The sequence below is a fragment of the Trachemys scripta genome, chromosome 6, assembly GCF_013100865.1.
Source record: "Trachemys scripta elegans isolate TJP31775 chromosome 6, CAS_Tse_1.0, whole genome shotgun sequence".
Lineage (NCBI taxonomy): Eukaryota > Metazoa > Chordata > Testudines > Emydidae > Trachemys > Trachemys scripta.
The window spans coordinates 85,060,011-85,074,061 of record NC_048303.1 but is presented as its reverse complement, the minus strand read 5'-3'; the positions used below and the strand labels follow the sequence as shown (position 1 = coordinate 85,074,061).

Below are 14,051 nucleotides of genomic sequence, written 5' to 3'. Positions count from 1 at the left end.
TAAGTGCTGCTCATTTGATGCCTAATACAGTGTGTGTGTGTGTGTGGTATACACACAGGCACATGCTGTATGAGGCATCAGATGAGCACCACTTATAGCAATACATAATACTGTATGCAAAAAGAAGTAAGCTTATAATTACTGTAAAAAAATATAAATATGAATTTCCTGACTTTATACACAAAAAATAATTTGTGCTAACATTGTTTCATTTTAATCTATGCTCAGTCTTTTAAGCACTTTTAGAGTCCTGGGGTTTTTTTTTGGTTTGGTTTGGTTTTTTTGGTTGAACAGTATTATATAAATGTACATTGTTGTTACTGCTAATATTTGAGGTAGGAAAAAAGCCTCATGAACTGATCGATGCTTAAAGTAGTTTAACACTATAGTGTGCATCTGATTATGTGTTTGTTATATAACTCATTAAAAGCTTGTGTTTATCAAGTATTTACATGAACACTCTGAAAATCTATATATAAGTGGCAAATGTATAGTGATACTTATACTGCTGAGTTGTCTCACACACACAACTTGTTTCCAAATTAAAATATGTATATCATAATGGTAACTTCAATATCTGGTGAGGGGATGAAGAATTCTTTGATTTGTCTGATAGAGGGGGATGGCTGATAATAGAGACTACTCTGTGATTGTCTTTCTCTTTCTGGGCTGATCTTTCAGAATCTAACTTGCTTTATACAGAGATTTTGTATCCCTATAACTAAGGGAGGGGGGTGATTTTTTTTTTTAATCAAAATAGTTAGGCCATACAATCCCCACTGTAGATGCCGTTTTTTATCCGTATAAAGTTATACAGGTATAGTTATAGCTGGACAAGAATATCTATACCCTATATATAAAGCACCTTTATACAGCTATAAATATGTCCACATGAGGGAGTTGTAGTGCTTTAATAATGCCAAATTAAAGCAATACAACTTTTGTGTATAGACAAGCCCTAACAGATTAACCCTCATTTTCACAAACTGTGTTCTGTCACTTCCATTATTTTGACCCCACCTGTGTGTCTTTTAGGGGCTAACAGTGCTATAAGGGGAACCTAGAATTTGCCCTTTCACCCCATTAAACCTTACCTCTAGCACATCATTACTTTATCATTGGGTAATATAGAAACTAAAATACCTGCCCAACCTGTGGGTATTCTTGAGACCAAGCACATTGGAAATTGTCTAACAGTTATTGAAAACCTGAACATGTCTCTAATTTGGGGGGAAATCTCAGCACAGAGAGAAACTGGAGAAGGTCTGTTGAACAATGTTAATCAGACACATTATACTTTTACCTCTGTTCTCTTCCTTTCTGTCTTCCTTATTTCCACCTCTTTGTGTGTTTGCTTTCTTACATTTCCATGGTTCTCAGTATCTTCCTCTTCCTTTTCTCTCCTCTCTCTGCCTCTCTCATCCCCTTCTTTTAAAACCTATTATGCATAATTCAATCTCTCAGAAAGCCATTTTGCCAAGACAGGGTATTCTAAGGTACCGAATCAGCTCTAGTGAGAGGTATTTTCTGGTTCTGAATCTTGGGCACAAATATTGTTCACAGCTACCTGGGTACCTCAGATATACTGGGTGCCTCTGTTAGAAGAACAGATCTTTTTAAATCACATTTTATGTTATTTTGAAATGATCTGTTTATAAACGCTTCATGGTTTGTAATATTCTTTTTCATGACTCAGTTTCAGTGAGCATTACAAATCTTTACCCTGGCTGTGAAAATGTTAGCGTGAGAAGTCGAAGCATGATGTTTGAGCCAGGCCTTACCAAAGGGGTGCTAGAAGTATTCGTTTCACCATCTCACCATTCTCACTGCTCTGCAGATGACCAGTCTACGAAGGCCATCGACATTCAAAATGCCTACTTGAATGGTAATGAATTAATTGAATTAATGTGCATTATTTCTATGTGACTGACATTGGCTTTACTTGTTTTAAATATTTGAATTTGAAATCTACTTTAAGCATTACCCTGAATACATCCACTAGTTCAATGTGCGTATCTTTTTAAAACAGAGATTAAACCTACATAAAGCCCTGTGAAGTTAAATACATTATAAAGGCATCACATACATTGACTGGTTTGTGTATCATTTATAGGTACTTTTTTTTTTTTTTTTTAAACCACTCGTCACAAAGGGTTTTGGACATATTACTTGTATGTTATCATAGGTGTGCATGGTGCTTTGTGAGTGCATAGTCGTTAGATCTGGTCCTTGCCACAAAGACGATATCAATTGTTCCGGGGTCAAATGGGGCTTAAGCTTTTAATCTTGGGTCGAGGAATATATTTATAAATGCAACATACTGTAAAACATTTGCCATGTGTGATGAGCAACTTGACACATAATCAACACTTGTTATTAGTGCAGTTATTCTCTTTCAGCACAATCATGTAACAGATTTAGTTTCTAAAATGTAGTAGAGCTATACTGCAGACTGTCAGTAGAAACTATTCCATTGTAAAGGTTCATAGCATAGTTGATGCTTCACATTTTTTATTTTTTCTAGAGTATTTATAAAATCATTTTATTACTTTATAAAATCATTACTAAGTAAAGATGGTACAAGTGCATATGCTTTCAGCCAGATTAAGAGAGAGACTGTAAGAAGCTAACACATCTTTCATCTACAGCAAAAATAGATGACAGAAAACAGCACACCATGGCTAGTGTTCTTAAGTGGTAATTAGGAGTAAGAGGTGATTCTTAAAGCCCACTCTGATTTGGCAGTAGTTTCAATTTTATAAACCAAAATGGACTGTTTTCTGAATAACCTTGTATCTTATGTTTTTGACACCAGATACCATACATCACAAAGAAGTAATTGGAGAAATGTTTAGTTGCATTTTCAGGGGCAAGAGAAGGAACGGCAGCTGTTATTTCTGTAATGTTGTCTAGTGCTCTGTTTTGTCTTCTGAAGGATTTAATATCCATCATTTCTGTACAAAGCCAGGGCTCATTTAATCTGTAATGCACAGTGTCTATGACTCCTGGACACTTACATTTGGTTTCCAGATGTCAGCCCTGGAAAAACTTTGCCTCCAATATTAAAAGAACAGAGCTCTTTAAAGAAGTTTGACCTGTTTATCCCTTTGTCCCCTTTTACAGGAATTGGTGATTTCAGCGTGTGGGAATTCTCTGGGAATCCTGTATATTTCTGCTGTTATGATTATTTTGCTGCAAATGATCCCACCGCAATTCATATCGTGCTTTTCAGTCTTGAAGAACCTTATGAAATCCAGTTAAACCAAGTGACCTTTTGGCTTAATTTCCTGAAATCACTGGTCCCAGTTGAGGAACCCATAGGTATGCCATGCTATGTGTCTAGATGCCTTCTGTGGAGGAAAGAAAAAACTTTGTGTTTCCCTGTAACTTTGTTGAGTCCTGTTGTGTGTCATCTTCCTGCATCTTATTGAAATCAACTTTAAACAAAGTTCAGTACAGAGGTGAACTTCTCCCTCACAGCAGAGGGTCTAAATAGGGCTATAGGCACTTAACCCTACCTAAAATTGTTTAGGTTGTGCTTAAATAGCGTGGAGAGCCTTGCGTGGTTCCTGAATTTCTCCCTAACCACTTAAACTGCAGTTTTCATATCAAAGAACTACTTTGACATTCTTGTGTACTGTCTGTCTACATACAGGCTCCGAGTACACTGGGTCTTTAAACCAAGTTTGGAAACATTGCTTAAATTCTGTTTAAACCCAACCCCAGCTAAATGGGTTTCCAGCACTAGCTGGATTGGCCAGTGTGGATGTGTCTAAATCATGTTAGAATTGTGTTTTAAAACTCTGCTGACTTTCTGCATGTGCTGCTCAGATCTGTTTAGCTGGAACTATATTTAGACTTTAAATGAGTTTAACTCCTTTTAAGTCTTGGTGTGGATGGAGCCCAATATTTGTAGTGAATTTTGCTTGACATCTGCTAAGGCTTTGTTCAGTTTTTAAATGAGATCTCTGCTTTAATACTCTAGCTGGTTATGCTGTTTGGAATTGCTTGCAAGTCAAACCAATTGACTTAATCACTATATTTTTAAAAAAGATTAAGGTCACCTATTCTTGGTTTATACCAATTTATTTAGCTTTTATTGCAGTGGAGCATTCATCCACGCCCCCTGACAGTTTGATGGAAGAACCAAGCTCAGGGATCTGTCTTGGCTTCATCAACCAAAACTCTGTTCAAGCCAGTGGATACGATTAGACATGTATGGAAAAAGAAAACCCATGAAGTGATAAAATCACTGTGAAATCACCTGGCAGGCATATCAAAATATTTATTTAGAGCTGAATGTTCCCTGTGTCCTACTGGTATTTTGGCTAATATTAAATGCATTATATCAGAGCCCAGGTGATATTCTATATTCCTTATTTATGAACTCAGTACAGGTCTATGTTAGTTTGACTGCCTCCAGTTCAGACGCACACATGCCTTTCAGTTTTATTTTGAGTTTAAAAAAAAAAAAAAAAAAAAGTTAAAAATAAGGCATGTCCAGATCCAGCTGGTATGCAAGTAGTTGTGTTACAGAGAAAATAATGACTCAGGAGTTTGCCAAAAATTAATACTGAAGCTTTAAGTTATTTTATTTAATATTTCTGCAGTTGCTAGAATCCAAATTTGATTCAGCCAAATATAGAACTAAACTTTGTCAGTTCTTCTTGCTAAATGATTAGCAATATTTAAATAGTTATGTCAGTTCAACTATTGTAAAGTAACTAATAAAGTTGTTCAACTTGACCTTGCTGCTAATAGTTTATAAGAAATCCTTCAACTATCCTAACAAAGTGTATTAGTGTACTATCCTAACAAAGTATATTAACAGAAATCTTAAAGCTTTGGAATAGTTTCCTAGCCAATTCCACTAGGTCCTTCATAAAAAGCCAGAAAACAGAGTGCTGGCTGCATTATAGTACACTGCTTTGCAGGCCACAGAACACTAATTCTGAATCACTAGACATATAAAAAGGTATTTTTGTATGGCTTAAGCATAATGGATCAAATTCTGGAGACTTTATTCAGTCTTCACTCAGGCAAAACTGTTGAAGTTTAATTGAGGCTTTGCCAGGATGAGGATGAAGTAAAGACCACAGAATATGACACATTTTGTAAAACTTGACCAAGTTTTCTGGATAGTATATTAGAAAACAGGCTGTTTAAATGTGTTATGTACTATCACCTCATTCATATGCCATTTGTATCTTTCTCTTTTTCTCATTCTTTTCATGGTATCTCCCAGGCTTTCCTACTTAACTCTCACCTAAATGAGAGTTCATTGTTTGTGTAAGTACTGTACAATTGCATTCATACCACAGTATGAATGTTGTAGATCATTTGTGTTCCGCTTACAATCATCTAACTCGCATACTGTAGTACTAAAGACCATCCAAAGAATTACCAAGAATCTTTGCAAGTAGTTGTCATTCCCAAAATGGTTTAATAGTTTGTAGCTGATTTTGTTAGTGTTGTTGGTGATAGTTATCACGTTAAAAGAAAAGAAATAAAGCCATATAGTATTAGTATTTTTAACATTATTTGAAAGGACAAGCCATCCATATTTATGGGCTATAAACAAAATCACATCAACCAAACAGTCCTTAAATTACACACACACAAGTGTGTAGATTGTTTTTAAGCTGGCAAGTGTATTCACACAAGCGACCAGTATGTCAGGAACATAAAATTCATCTCTGCCTTATGGTACAGTAAGAACACTTTTCCTGAAATTGTACTCTGGGTGTGTATTTTTCTTTCTCATGAAGCATTTGGTGGAAGGCTGAAAAATCCATTGCATGTTGTCCTGGTGGCCACCCATGCTGACATTGTGAACCTTCCTCGCCCTGTTGGAGGAGAATTTGGATATGACAAAGACATGTCATTGCTGAAAGAAATCAGAAACAGGTGAGAAGAGGACCAATGCATTTTTTAAAAATTTAAATACAGTATTAAAATGTGGAAATGCCAAAGCTGGTGGTTGATTTGAGGTGTTCAATATTATTTACAAAATAACATTCATTGATCTGTGTGGGAGCAAAGAAAATCCAGTGCTTTGCTTTGGTTGCTGTTTTATATTGAAAATGGTCTTGCAGTATAGTTTTGTGCAAAAATGGAAAACACTTGATGGTTTTAAAATGAGTAGGTTGCCTCACACCTTTATGTTTAAGTATTGTAGGTTACTTTATTTATCAATGCTCCAATACCCAGACACAATGGAGTTTCATTCTTTAAATTATGATTAAGATATCTAGTATACAAAAATAAATCACACAGATGTATATACAATTTTCTAAAGAGCTGCCTGGCAATATGAATGAAAAAGAAAATGAACCAACAAGTCTCTCTAGATGTTGGAAAGTCCTAATGCCAACCACTATGAATTGCAGAGAGAATAGCGCTGGTTTTCAGAATTAGCTATTTTCACAGACTAGTCTTCCAAGACAAACTATACACAATTCACAGCAATACCATGGTATGGGGAGCCATTCAGGTCTTCTGAGTAGGGTATGTTAGGAAGAGGATGTAAGGAAAGAGTCTAGAACTATATCCCCCAGATTTCTAGTATTATTGTGTTAGGGGAATATCCTGATCTACTGAAATTGAACAATAAATACCTGTGTATAATCATTAGAGTTTCAGTCAAAAAATATATCTCATTGCTATGCTTGTAAAAGCAAATATAAATGTGGAAGTATTTCAGATAAGAACCACCAAGTGAGCTGAACTCATTAAAAACAAATAATTGCTGTAACTTTTATAGCAGAACATATAGCCAGTATGTCTACTTGACTCTGCTGTAATTCCCTTTATATAATATATGTGAAGACCTCTTTTCCAGTGCTTACATGAAAGAGTAACTTTTACTTTCAACAATTCTGTTTATCTTGAATAAAATATTAGTTATTAATATACTATGTTTTGCTTTTAGTATTGTGCATCATATTCAGTATTTAACTTTTTACTATTCTTGTTCATTCCATTTGTCATGATTCCCTTAAAGCGAAAGAAAAAATTGTTACACAATTTAAAACAAATTTACAGTTGGATAAATTAAAATAAAATTTGGTTTGAGACTAGAAATTAATAAATAAGTACTGTCCTTTTCTCTTAGGTTTGGAAATGATCTTCAAATTTTGGACAAGTTATTTGTTTTGGATGCCGGAGCATCTGGCTCTAAAGATATGAAGCTTCTTCGAAATCACCTACAAGAATTAAGAAGCCAGATCATTTCTGTGAGTAGTTCACTGAAGGCCTAGGCTGGGCTAACTCTATGTGAAATTCTGGTTTTGAAGGAAACTTGCATGGGGAAGTTATTACAAGCCTCTTGCTTCTTGGGCGTCAGAGGCTGGGCACATACATCATGGAGTTCAGGAAGAATAGGTGCAGTTTCTTTATTTGAACACTTTCTGGTGGCTAATTCAGAGGCACTTTGAGTTGATAATGATCCTAGAGACACTCCGGTTTGAAGAAAATAGGAAGAAAGCATTTTTTCCTGTCTTCTAAGGGACACTGTTAGATCAAACTCGGCTGAAAATTGAGTTTGTAAAAATCAGTTTTTATAAGATCTATATCCATGATTTTTTAAAATTCCAATGGGAAAGCTTTTTCTTTTTTTAAAACATGCCCCTGTTGTGTTGCATCCCAAACATTGCAATGTCATATCGGTGCATGTGAATCAGACAATCTGATTGGCTAGAAATTATTGATTCCATTCTTATTGTCCAGTGTGAGAGAAATGCAGAAATTCACCAAGCAATATAAATAGCAGAGAGTAAATTATATCTTTGTTTTTTATGATCAGAGGTGGGGTTTGTAAGTTGGAAGGATATTTTGTTTTTTAAATATTTTAATTTGTGTGGCTTTAAAAGGTACTTTGGACTCAATCCTGCATTGCGTAGCACAGGGGCTTATTATAATCATTAAAGTTCTTTAACCCTCTGAGTTACTGGCTTTTTAATGGTTACATTTCTATATTAACCACAGGTTTCTGATATGCTTCACAGTCTTTACATTACCTCAGTCCTAACAGCTCCGTGCCAGGCTTTCTTATTTGATAATGTCTTTAAAGCTTGCAATTCAATTACAAAACAGTTTTGCAGCCTCTTGTCCCTGAAATAAGTTGGTCTTTTTCTACACAGAGGATTTTGCTAAAGAATTCCCATTGTTGCTAACACCAATTCAGTTGAATTAGTGTTAGCTTTAGTAGGAACTCTCGAGTAGGCAAGTCTCTGGAGGCTGGACCTATTTTACCAGTGCGTCAGTTAGATTTGCATTGTACAGCAGGTTTAACAGACATGGTGATTGAAAAAAGGTCCAGTTACCAGATTCCCAGTAGTGTTAGCACTGGTTCAGTTTAAGGGAAAATAATCCTAAGTATCCCCAGTATAGATATGGATTCTCAGCTCCTGCTGCTACTCATGTGTGTTCCATGGGGGCCAAAAGACCCTGACCCACCAATTCCAAGTGGTGAACCATGAAGCAGTAAGCTGTACATTTTCTCAGATGATGACTGATGATTTTTAGTGACTTTGATACGTTATTGTGTGTGTGATATCATAGCTGGGACAGCTGCACAAATTTTTATGATAATGGGCCAACAAAACCATCCAGAGAGGAGACAGAGGATGATCTACCATAAACCACCTCCCACATTTAAAATGGTCAATCAGTGAATCTGAGACTGCATTGGTGCTTTTTTTTTTTTTTTTTTTTGGTGGGCGGGGGGATAAAATGGAAGAAAATAGTTGTGACTTTCAGTTTAAAGCTGTGATTTCAGTTCATAATTGACCCAGCTTTATGACTTCAGTGACTCCATTACAGAATAATGTTATGGACACTTCATTTTGCTATGCAAGTAGATTGTGTGTTACTTAAAGAACACCAGGGCAGAACTAACTGTTACATTTCCACTGGTTCAGATAACTTCAGAAATATGTTAACCAGATATATATTGATAATTTTCCTAGAGTCATACTCCGAAAAATATATTTGCAGTTTCTAGGTAGGTAAAGGGGCAGTAGCCAAGGGATCACGTGCCCAGTGGTAAACTGACCTAAATTCTACAGCAGTGTTCCCTTAGGCCTGATCTGCGCTTAAAGTTTAGGTCCACATAACTACAGCACTCAGGGATATGAAAACTCCACAACCCTGAGCGCTATAGCTGTGCCAACCTAGCTCTTTGGGTAGACACAGCTAGGTTGACAAAATAATGCTGGGGGACGTGGTGTTGCTCCAGTGATGGAAAACCTTTTCTGTTGGTGAAGGCTGCATCTACACTCCAGGGTTATGCTGGCATAGCTATGGCACCGTATCTGTGCTGTTTATAATCTCTGTAGTGTAGACATGGTTTTAGTTTCGGTGGCATTCTGATACAACAGGCTTGTAATTCCTCAACCACTTAATTTGCATTTAAAAAATGAGTTTTTATTATTAATTAAATATGAACCTGTAAAATACAGTTGGCATTGTAGCATGGGTGTCATTTATTTTGATATTAAATTCAATCTATTTGATGCTTGCCCCAGTCTTAGTTTTCAATTAACTACCGTTTTTTGTACTTACAACTGCATTGTAGAAGTTGTGGGGATGAGGAGCTATTAGTACTTCTAGCACATGGGAGGTGGTTTGGGATTTCATGACAAACTCCTTAGTGGTATGTTTCTGCTAAAAAGATCAGCAGTGAAATAATTAACTGTTGATATTTTAAACTATTTTTTGGTTTCACAGTTAATCCCCAGGTGAATGGGGCAATTGATACCACTCAAAACCATTGTTTCAGTTGATACCACTCAAAACCATTGTTTCAGGTTGTGCGCAGATTAAGCAAGAAAGCAATTAGTTGGTTCACATTAAGATTGTCTTTGTAATCATGGTGGCTAGAAATTGGTATTTAAATGAACATTTAGATTCTGGAGTACAGTTTTTCATCCAGGGTGGATTCTGTGGCAAATTCTGCAGCTGTCTTTGGCAGTAGCTCTTTTTCTAAACTATTTAATTCAGTTTTTATCAACATAGTAGAAGTAGAACTACAAATTGACGTCCATTGTACTTTTGTTAGATTTGTCCACCTATGACTCACCTTTGTGAGAAAATGATCTCCACCCTCCCTTCTTGGAGAAAAATTAATGGACCCAACCAGCTGATGTCATTGCAGCAGTTTGTATATGACGTCCAGGATCAGCTTAATCCATTAGCAAGTGAAGATGATCTACGGCATATAGCCCAGCAGTTGCACAGCATAGGAGAAGTAAGTAATTTTTATTCAAACTGCATAACTATGTAGTGACTTTACTTACATTCTGTCTTTAAAATAAACAAACTCAGATTGTTGATTCTACACAGTATCCAATTGAGTTTCACCCATCCGGAGCAAAGTGTATTCTCTGCACCTTTTTAATTACTTTTTTTTCTTTAATTCAGTGAAAAAATGAAGAAAATCCTAACCAGCTAGAATGCATGAACTGTGAGTGGTTTCCAGTATAGGGACGCTGAATGGAAAATGCATCAAGCTTCTTGGAGGAATTGGTGGGTGGAGCGTGAAAGGAAATCTTGTGGAGGAGGGGGAAAAAATTTTAACCAGCACGCCCAGTCTAGAAAGCCAAAGCGATTCAGCAAAATCAGAAAAAGGCACTCTTATTATGGAATAAGTGTGTCCGCAAAGGGAGCTATTGCAGAATAGCTATTGCAGTTTGAATTCACACCGTATCTAATTCTGGAATAACTTCCTCATGTGGACAAGCCCTTAGTTGTTCAGCCAGAGTGCAACTTCAATCTGAAATGTGAGTTAAAATGGCTGAATAAATTGTTTTCAGATTTGGTTAAAGAAAAGCATTCTCTGAAGCCATCTATGCCAAATGTGTACAGACAGATACTCCTAGGATAAAAGGGGGTTGTAATAAGTGTTGGACCAGCTTTCACAGCAGCGTAGTGAAGCACTGACTGCACCATCCTGGTATCAGATTTTGTTTTTAAAATTAGAAATCTGAATCAGCAGGTTATTTCTAGCTCACATTATTGTTTATTTAAACGAATTAAGCACCAGAAAAATGATGCTCAAAAATGTGAAACCTGAGATTTCCAGGTAGTTCAGAATGTTCTATTTTGACAGCATCTTGCTGTGTTCTCAGCAAAATTCCTTAATGATTCTTTCCTCAACTTCCCATTCCAAGACAACATACTCAATGCAAATCAACACACAGACTTCAGTTATCTTTTGTCTTATGGCTCCTATGTATTTGTTTCATTGGACATCTCTTTCTTTAAAAGAGGAAGAGTTCTATGGTAGACTATACTCATGATAAAAGCAAATAAAATAAATATTCAGGAAAGGGATGAAATAAAATGCTGACCTTCAAATGAGATAATAGCTAAAACAATTACTCATAGGCTTACTTTGCTGTAGCTACATTATTATATGTAGTTATATGGCAAAGCATTCAATTTTTCAAAGTTGCATACCTGTTAAGGAGGCTTGTGATGCTTTCCTTGCTTGTAATGTCATTTCCTATTAATTTCAGCTATACCTCCTATCTTATATTTCTATTCTCTGTGGCTAGATTTTTGTTTTCTACCAACATTAAATTCTGTGTAATCAAATGAGTAATGCAGATAGATGCAGGTATGAACTTTGAATGTGACATCCTGGCTCTTACATATCTGGTGGTTTAAGAGTTGAATGTGAGAAGCTCTGAAACCGTGCCAAAAATGCTCTTCCTTTTTCAGCTGCTATCAGGGCAAATGAGGAAAAACTGCATTTTAGGCCAGAATATTTTCTATGTCCATTGAAAATTGTTGGAAGTGCAGAAGATTTCTGCTAAAATTGTTTGAAAAAAATCTCAGTGAGCCATGTGCTCTGATGGCTTTGTCAATAAAACAAGTCAAGAGCTGGATCCTGATTTTGTTTTAGGAATATGAGAGGAAGGAAATGCACTATTATCTTGCTACAGTCGTGAATCAATGGTGTGACTGGTTAGTCAGCAAGCCATAAGAGCAGCTCTACTGTTGACTTGTACTTCACAAGATATAATTTGTAATTTTCCTCTTTCTGAACAGATAAACATCATGCAGAGTGAAACTGTCCAAGATGTTGTGCTCCTGGATCCTCGCTGGCTCTGTTCTAATGTCCTGGGGAAAATCCTGTCAGTGGAGAATCCCAAAGCCCTACATCATTACAGAGGTCGGTATACCATAGAGGATATCCAGCGCCTGGTATCAGACAGTGATGTGGAAGAACTGATACAAATTTTGGATGCCATGGATATTTGTGCTAGAGATCTTAGCAGTGGAGCAATGGTGGATATTCCAGCGCTGATCAAGACTGACAATCTTCACAGGTCTTGGACAGATGAGGAGGATGAAGTTCTGATTTATGGTGGTGTTAGAATTGTTCCTGTGGAACACCTTACCCCATTCCCTTGTGGAATTTTCCATAAAGTTCAAGTGAATCTGTGTCGGTGGATTCACCAACAGAATGCAGAGGGAGATGCAGATATACGTCTCTGGGTAAATGGATCAAAGATTGTGAATCGCGGGGCTGAGCTTTTAGTGTTGCTGGTCAACCATGGTCAGGGTATTGAGGTTCAAGTTAGAGGACTGGAAACAGAGAAGATCAAGTGCTGCTTGCTTCTGGATTCTGTTTGTAGCACCATTGATAACTTAATGGCCACAACATTACCAGGCCTGCTGACTGTGAAACATTATCTTAGTCCTCAGCAGCTGAGGGAACATCATGAACCAGTAATGGTCTACCAGCCTAGAGACTTCTTCCGGGCACAAAGCCAAAAGGAGACATCATTGACTAATACCATGGGTGGTTATAAAGAAAGCTTCAGCAGTATATTGTGCTTTGGATGTCTGGACATCTACTCACAGGGAGGTCTAGGAATGGATATTCATGCTTCGGATCTGAATCTTCTTACCAGGAGGAAACTTAGTCGACTTTTGGATCCACCTGATCCTATGGGAAAGGACTGGTGCCTTCTGGCTATGAACCTGGGCCTTCCTGATCTTGTTGCAAAATATAATACAAACAATGGAACTCAAAATGATTTTCTCCCAAGCCCAGTCCATGCCCTTTTGCAGGAATGGAGTAATGGCCCTGAGAGCACTGTAGGTATCCTAATGTCTAAACTGAGGGAATTAGGCCGCAGAGATGCAGCAGACTTTTTATTAAAGGCATCATCTGTATTCAAAATGAATTTAGATGCTAATGGCCAAGAGGCCTATGCTTCAAGTTGTAACAGTGGGACATCTTATAATTCAATTAGCTCAGTAGTGTCACGGTAAGAACAGAAGTTTTGCATGGACAGTATCTTTTCAAACTGCAGAAAATGTAAAAGGTACAATATGAGGTTCTAGACCTAATTTATAAGCTTCTATATCGAAGGGTCTTTATCCTTCCCTATCACCACCTTTTATGTGAATAATCTTTCTACTTTTAACTGTGAACTGTTGCTTTTTATTTTAGCTATTAAAAGGCTGGTGTAATTCTGGTGTTTTACAATTCTATTCTGATATACAATGTGCTGCTTAATATTGCCATTTTAAGTGGGAAGTCTAACTTTTGGGTAATGTACTATAATGTTTTTTTTAAAGAAATTCAGTTTTCCTAAAAGGGAAAAAAAGTTGCACATTCATCCAAAATGTGTTTCTGATGCCCTGTTTTGTCTTTTCATCATATTCTTTGCTTAACTTTTTTACATTTGTAGGGGGGAAACAACATTTATGGTCAACTTGCTGGAATTTAACACCATATTATTTATAAATGAAAAAAAGTGAGTGCCTTTTGCAGAAGAGAGTGTGGTTGAATTGAGTGATTCTGCTGAAGTAATAAGAAAATGCTACCTCTGTTTCACTGTCTGCATGCTGATCATTGCAAGTGGTGCTTGCCTTTTTTGTTTCACTTGCAGCTTTGACATTTGGTAAATGAGAAATTAATTATTTTACAAAGAGTTCTCGTGTTGATACTATGTGTACAAATGCATAATACTCAATCAGCTTTGATTTCAATCGAACCATAATGTGAAAAAATCTGTTAAGCCTACTGTCAT

At 36.6% G+C, this 14,051-nt stretch overlaps 1 protein-coding gene across 3 annotated transcripts in view; it reads left to right on the top strand.

The window, feature by feature from the left end:
* DAPK1 (death associated protein kinase 1) overlaps positions 1–13,796 on the top strand; it is a 129,282-nt gene extending 115,486 nt beyond the window's left edge. For all 3 annotated transcript variants that reach the window (XM_034774068.1, XM_034774067.1, XM_034774069.1), the window contains exons 21-26: positions 1,697–1,885; positions 3,124–3,321; positions 5,769–5,907; positions 7,115–7,235; positions 10,061–10,249; positions 12,055–13,796. In XM_034774068.1, coding sequence (XP_034629959.1) covers positions 1,697–1,885; positions 3,124–3,321; positions 5,769–5,907; positions 7,115–7,235; positions 10,061–10,249; positions 12,055–13,287 — 2,069 coding nt within the window. In that variant the 3' untranslated portion in view covers positions 13,288–13,796. The remainder of the gene's footprint in view (positions 1–1,696; positions 1,886–3,123; positions 3,322–5,768; positions 5,908–7,114; positions 7,236–10,060; positions 10,250–12,054) is intronic.
* Positions 13,797–14,051: the final 255 nt, after the last annotated feature.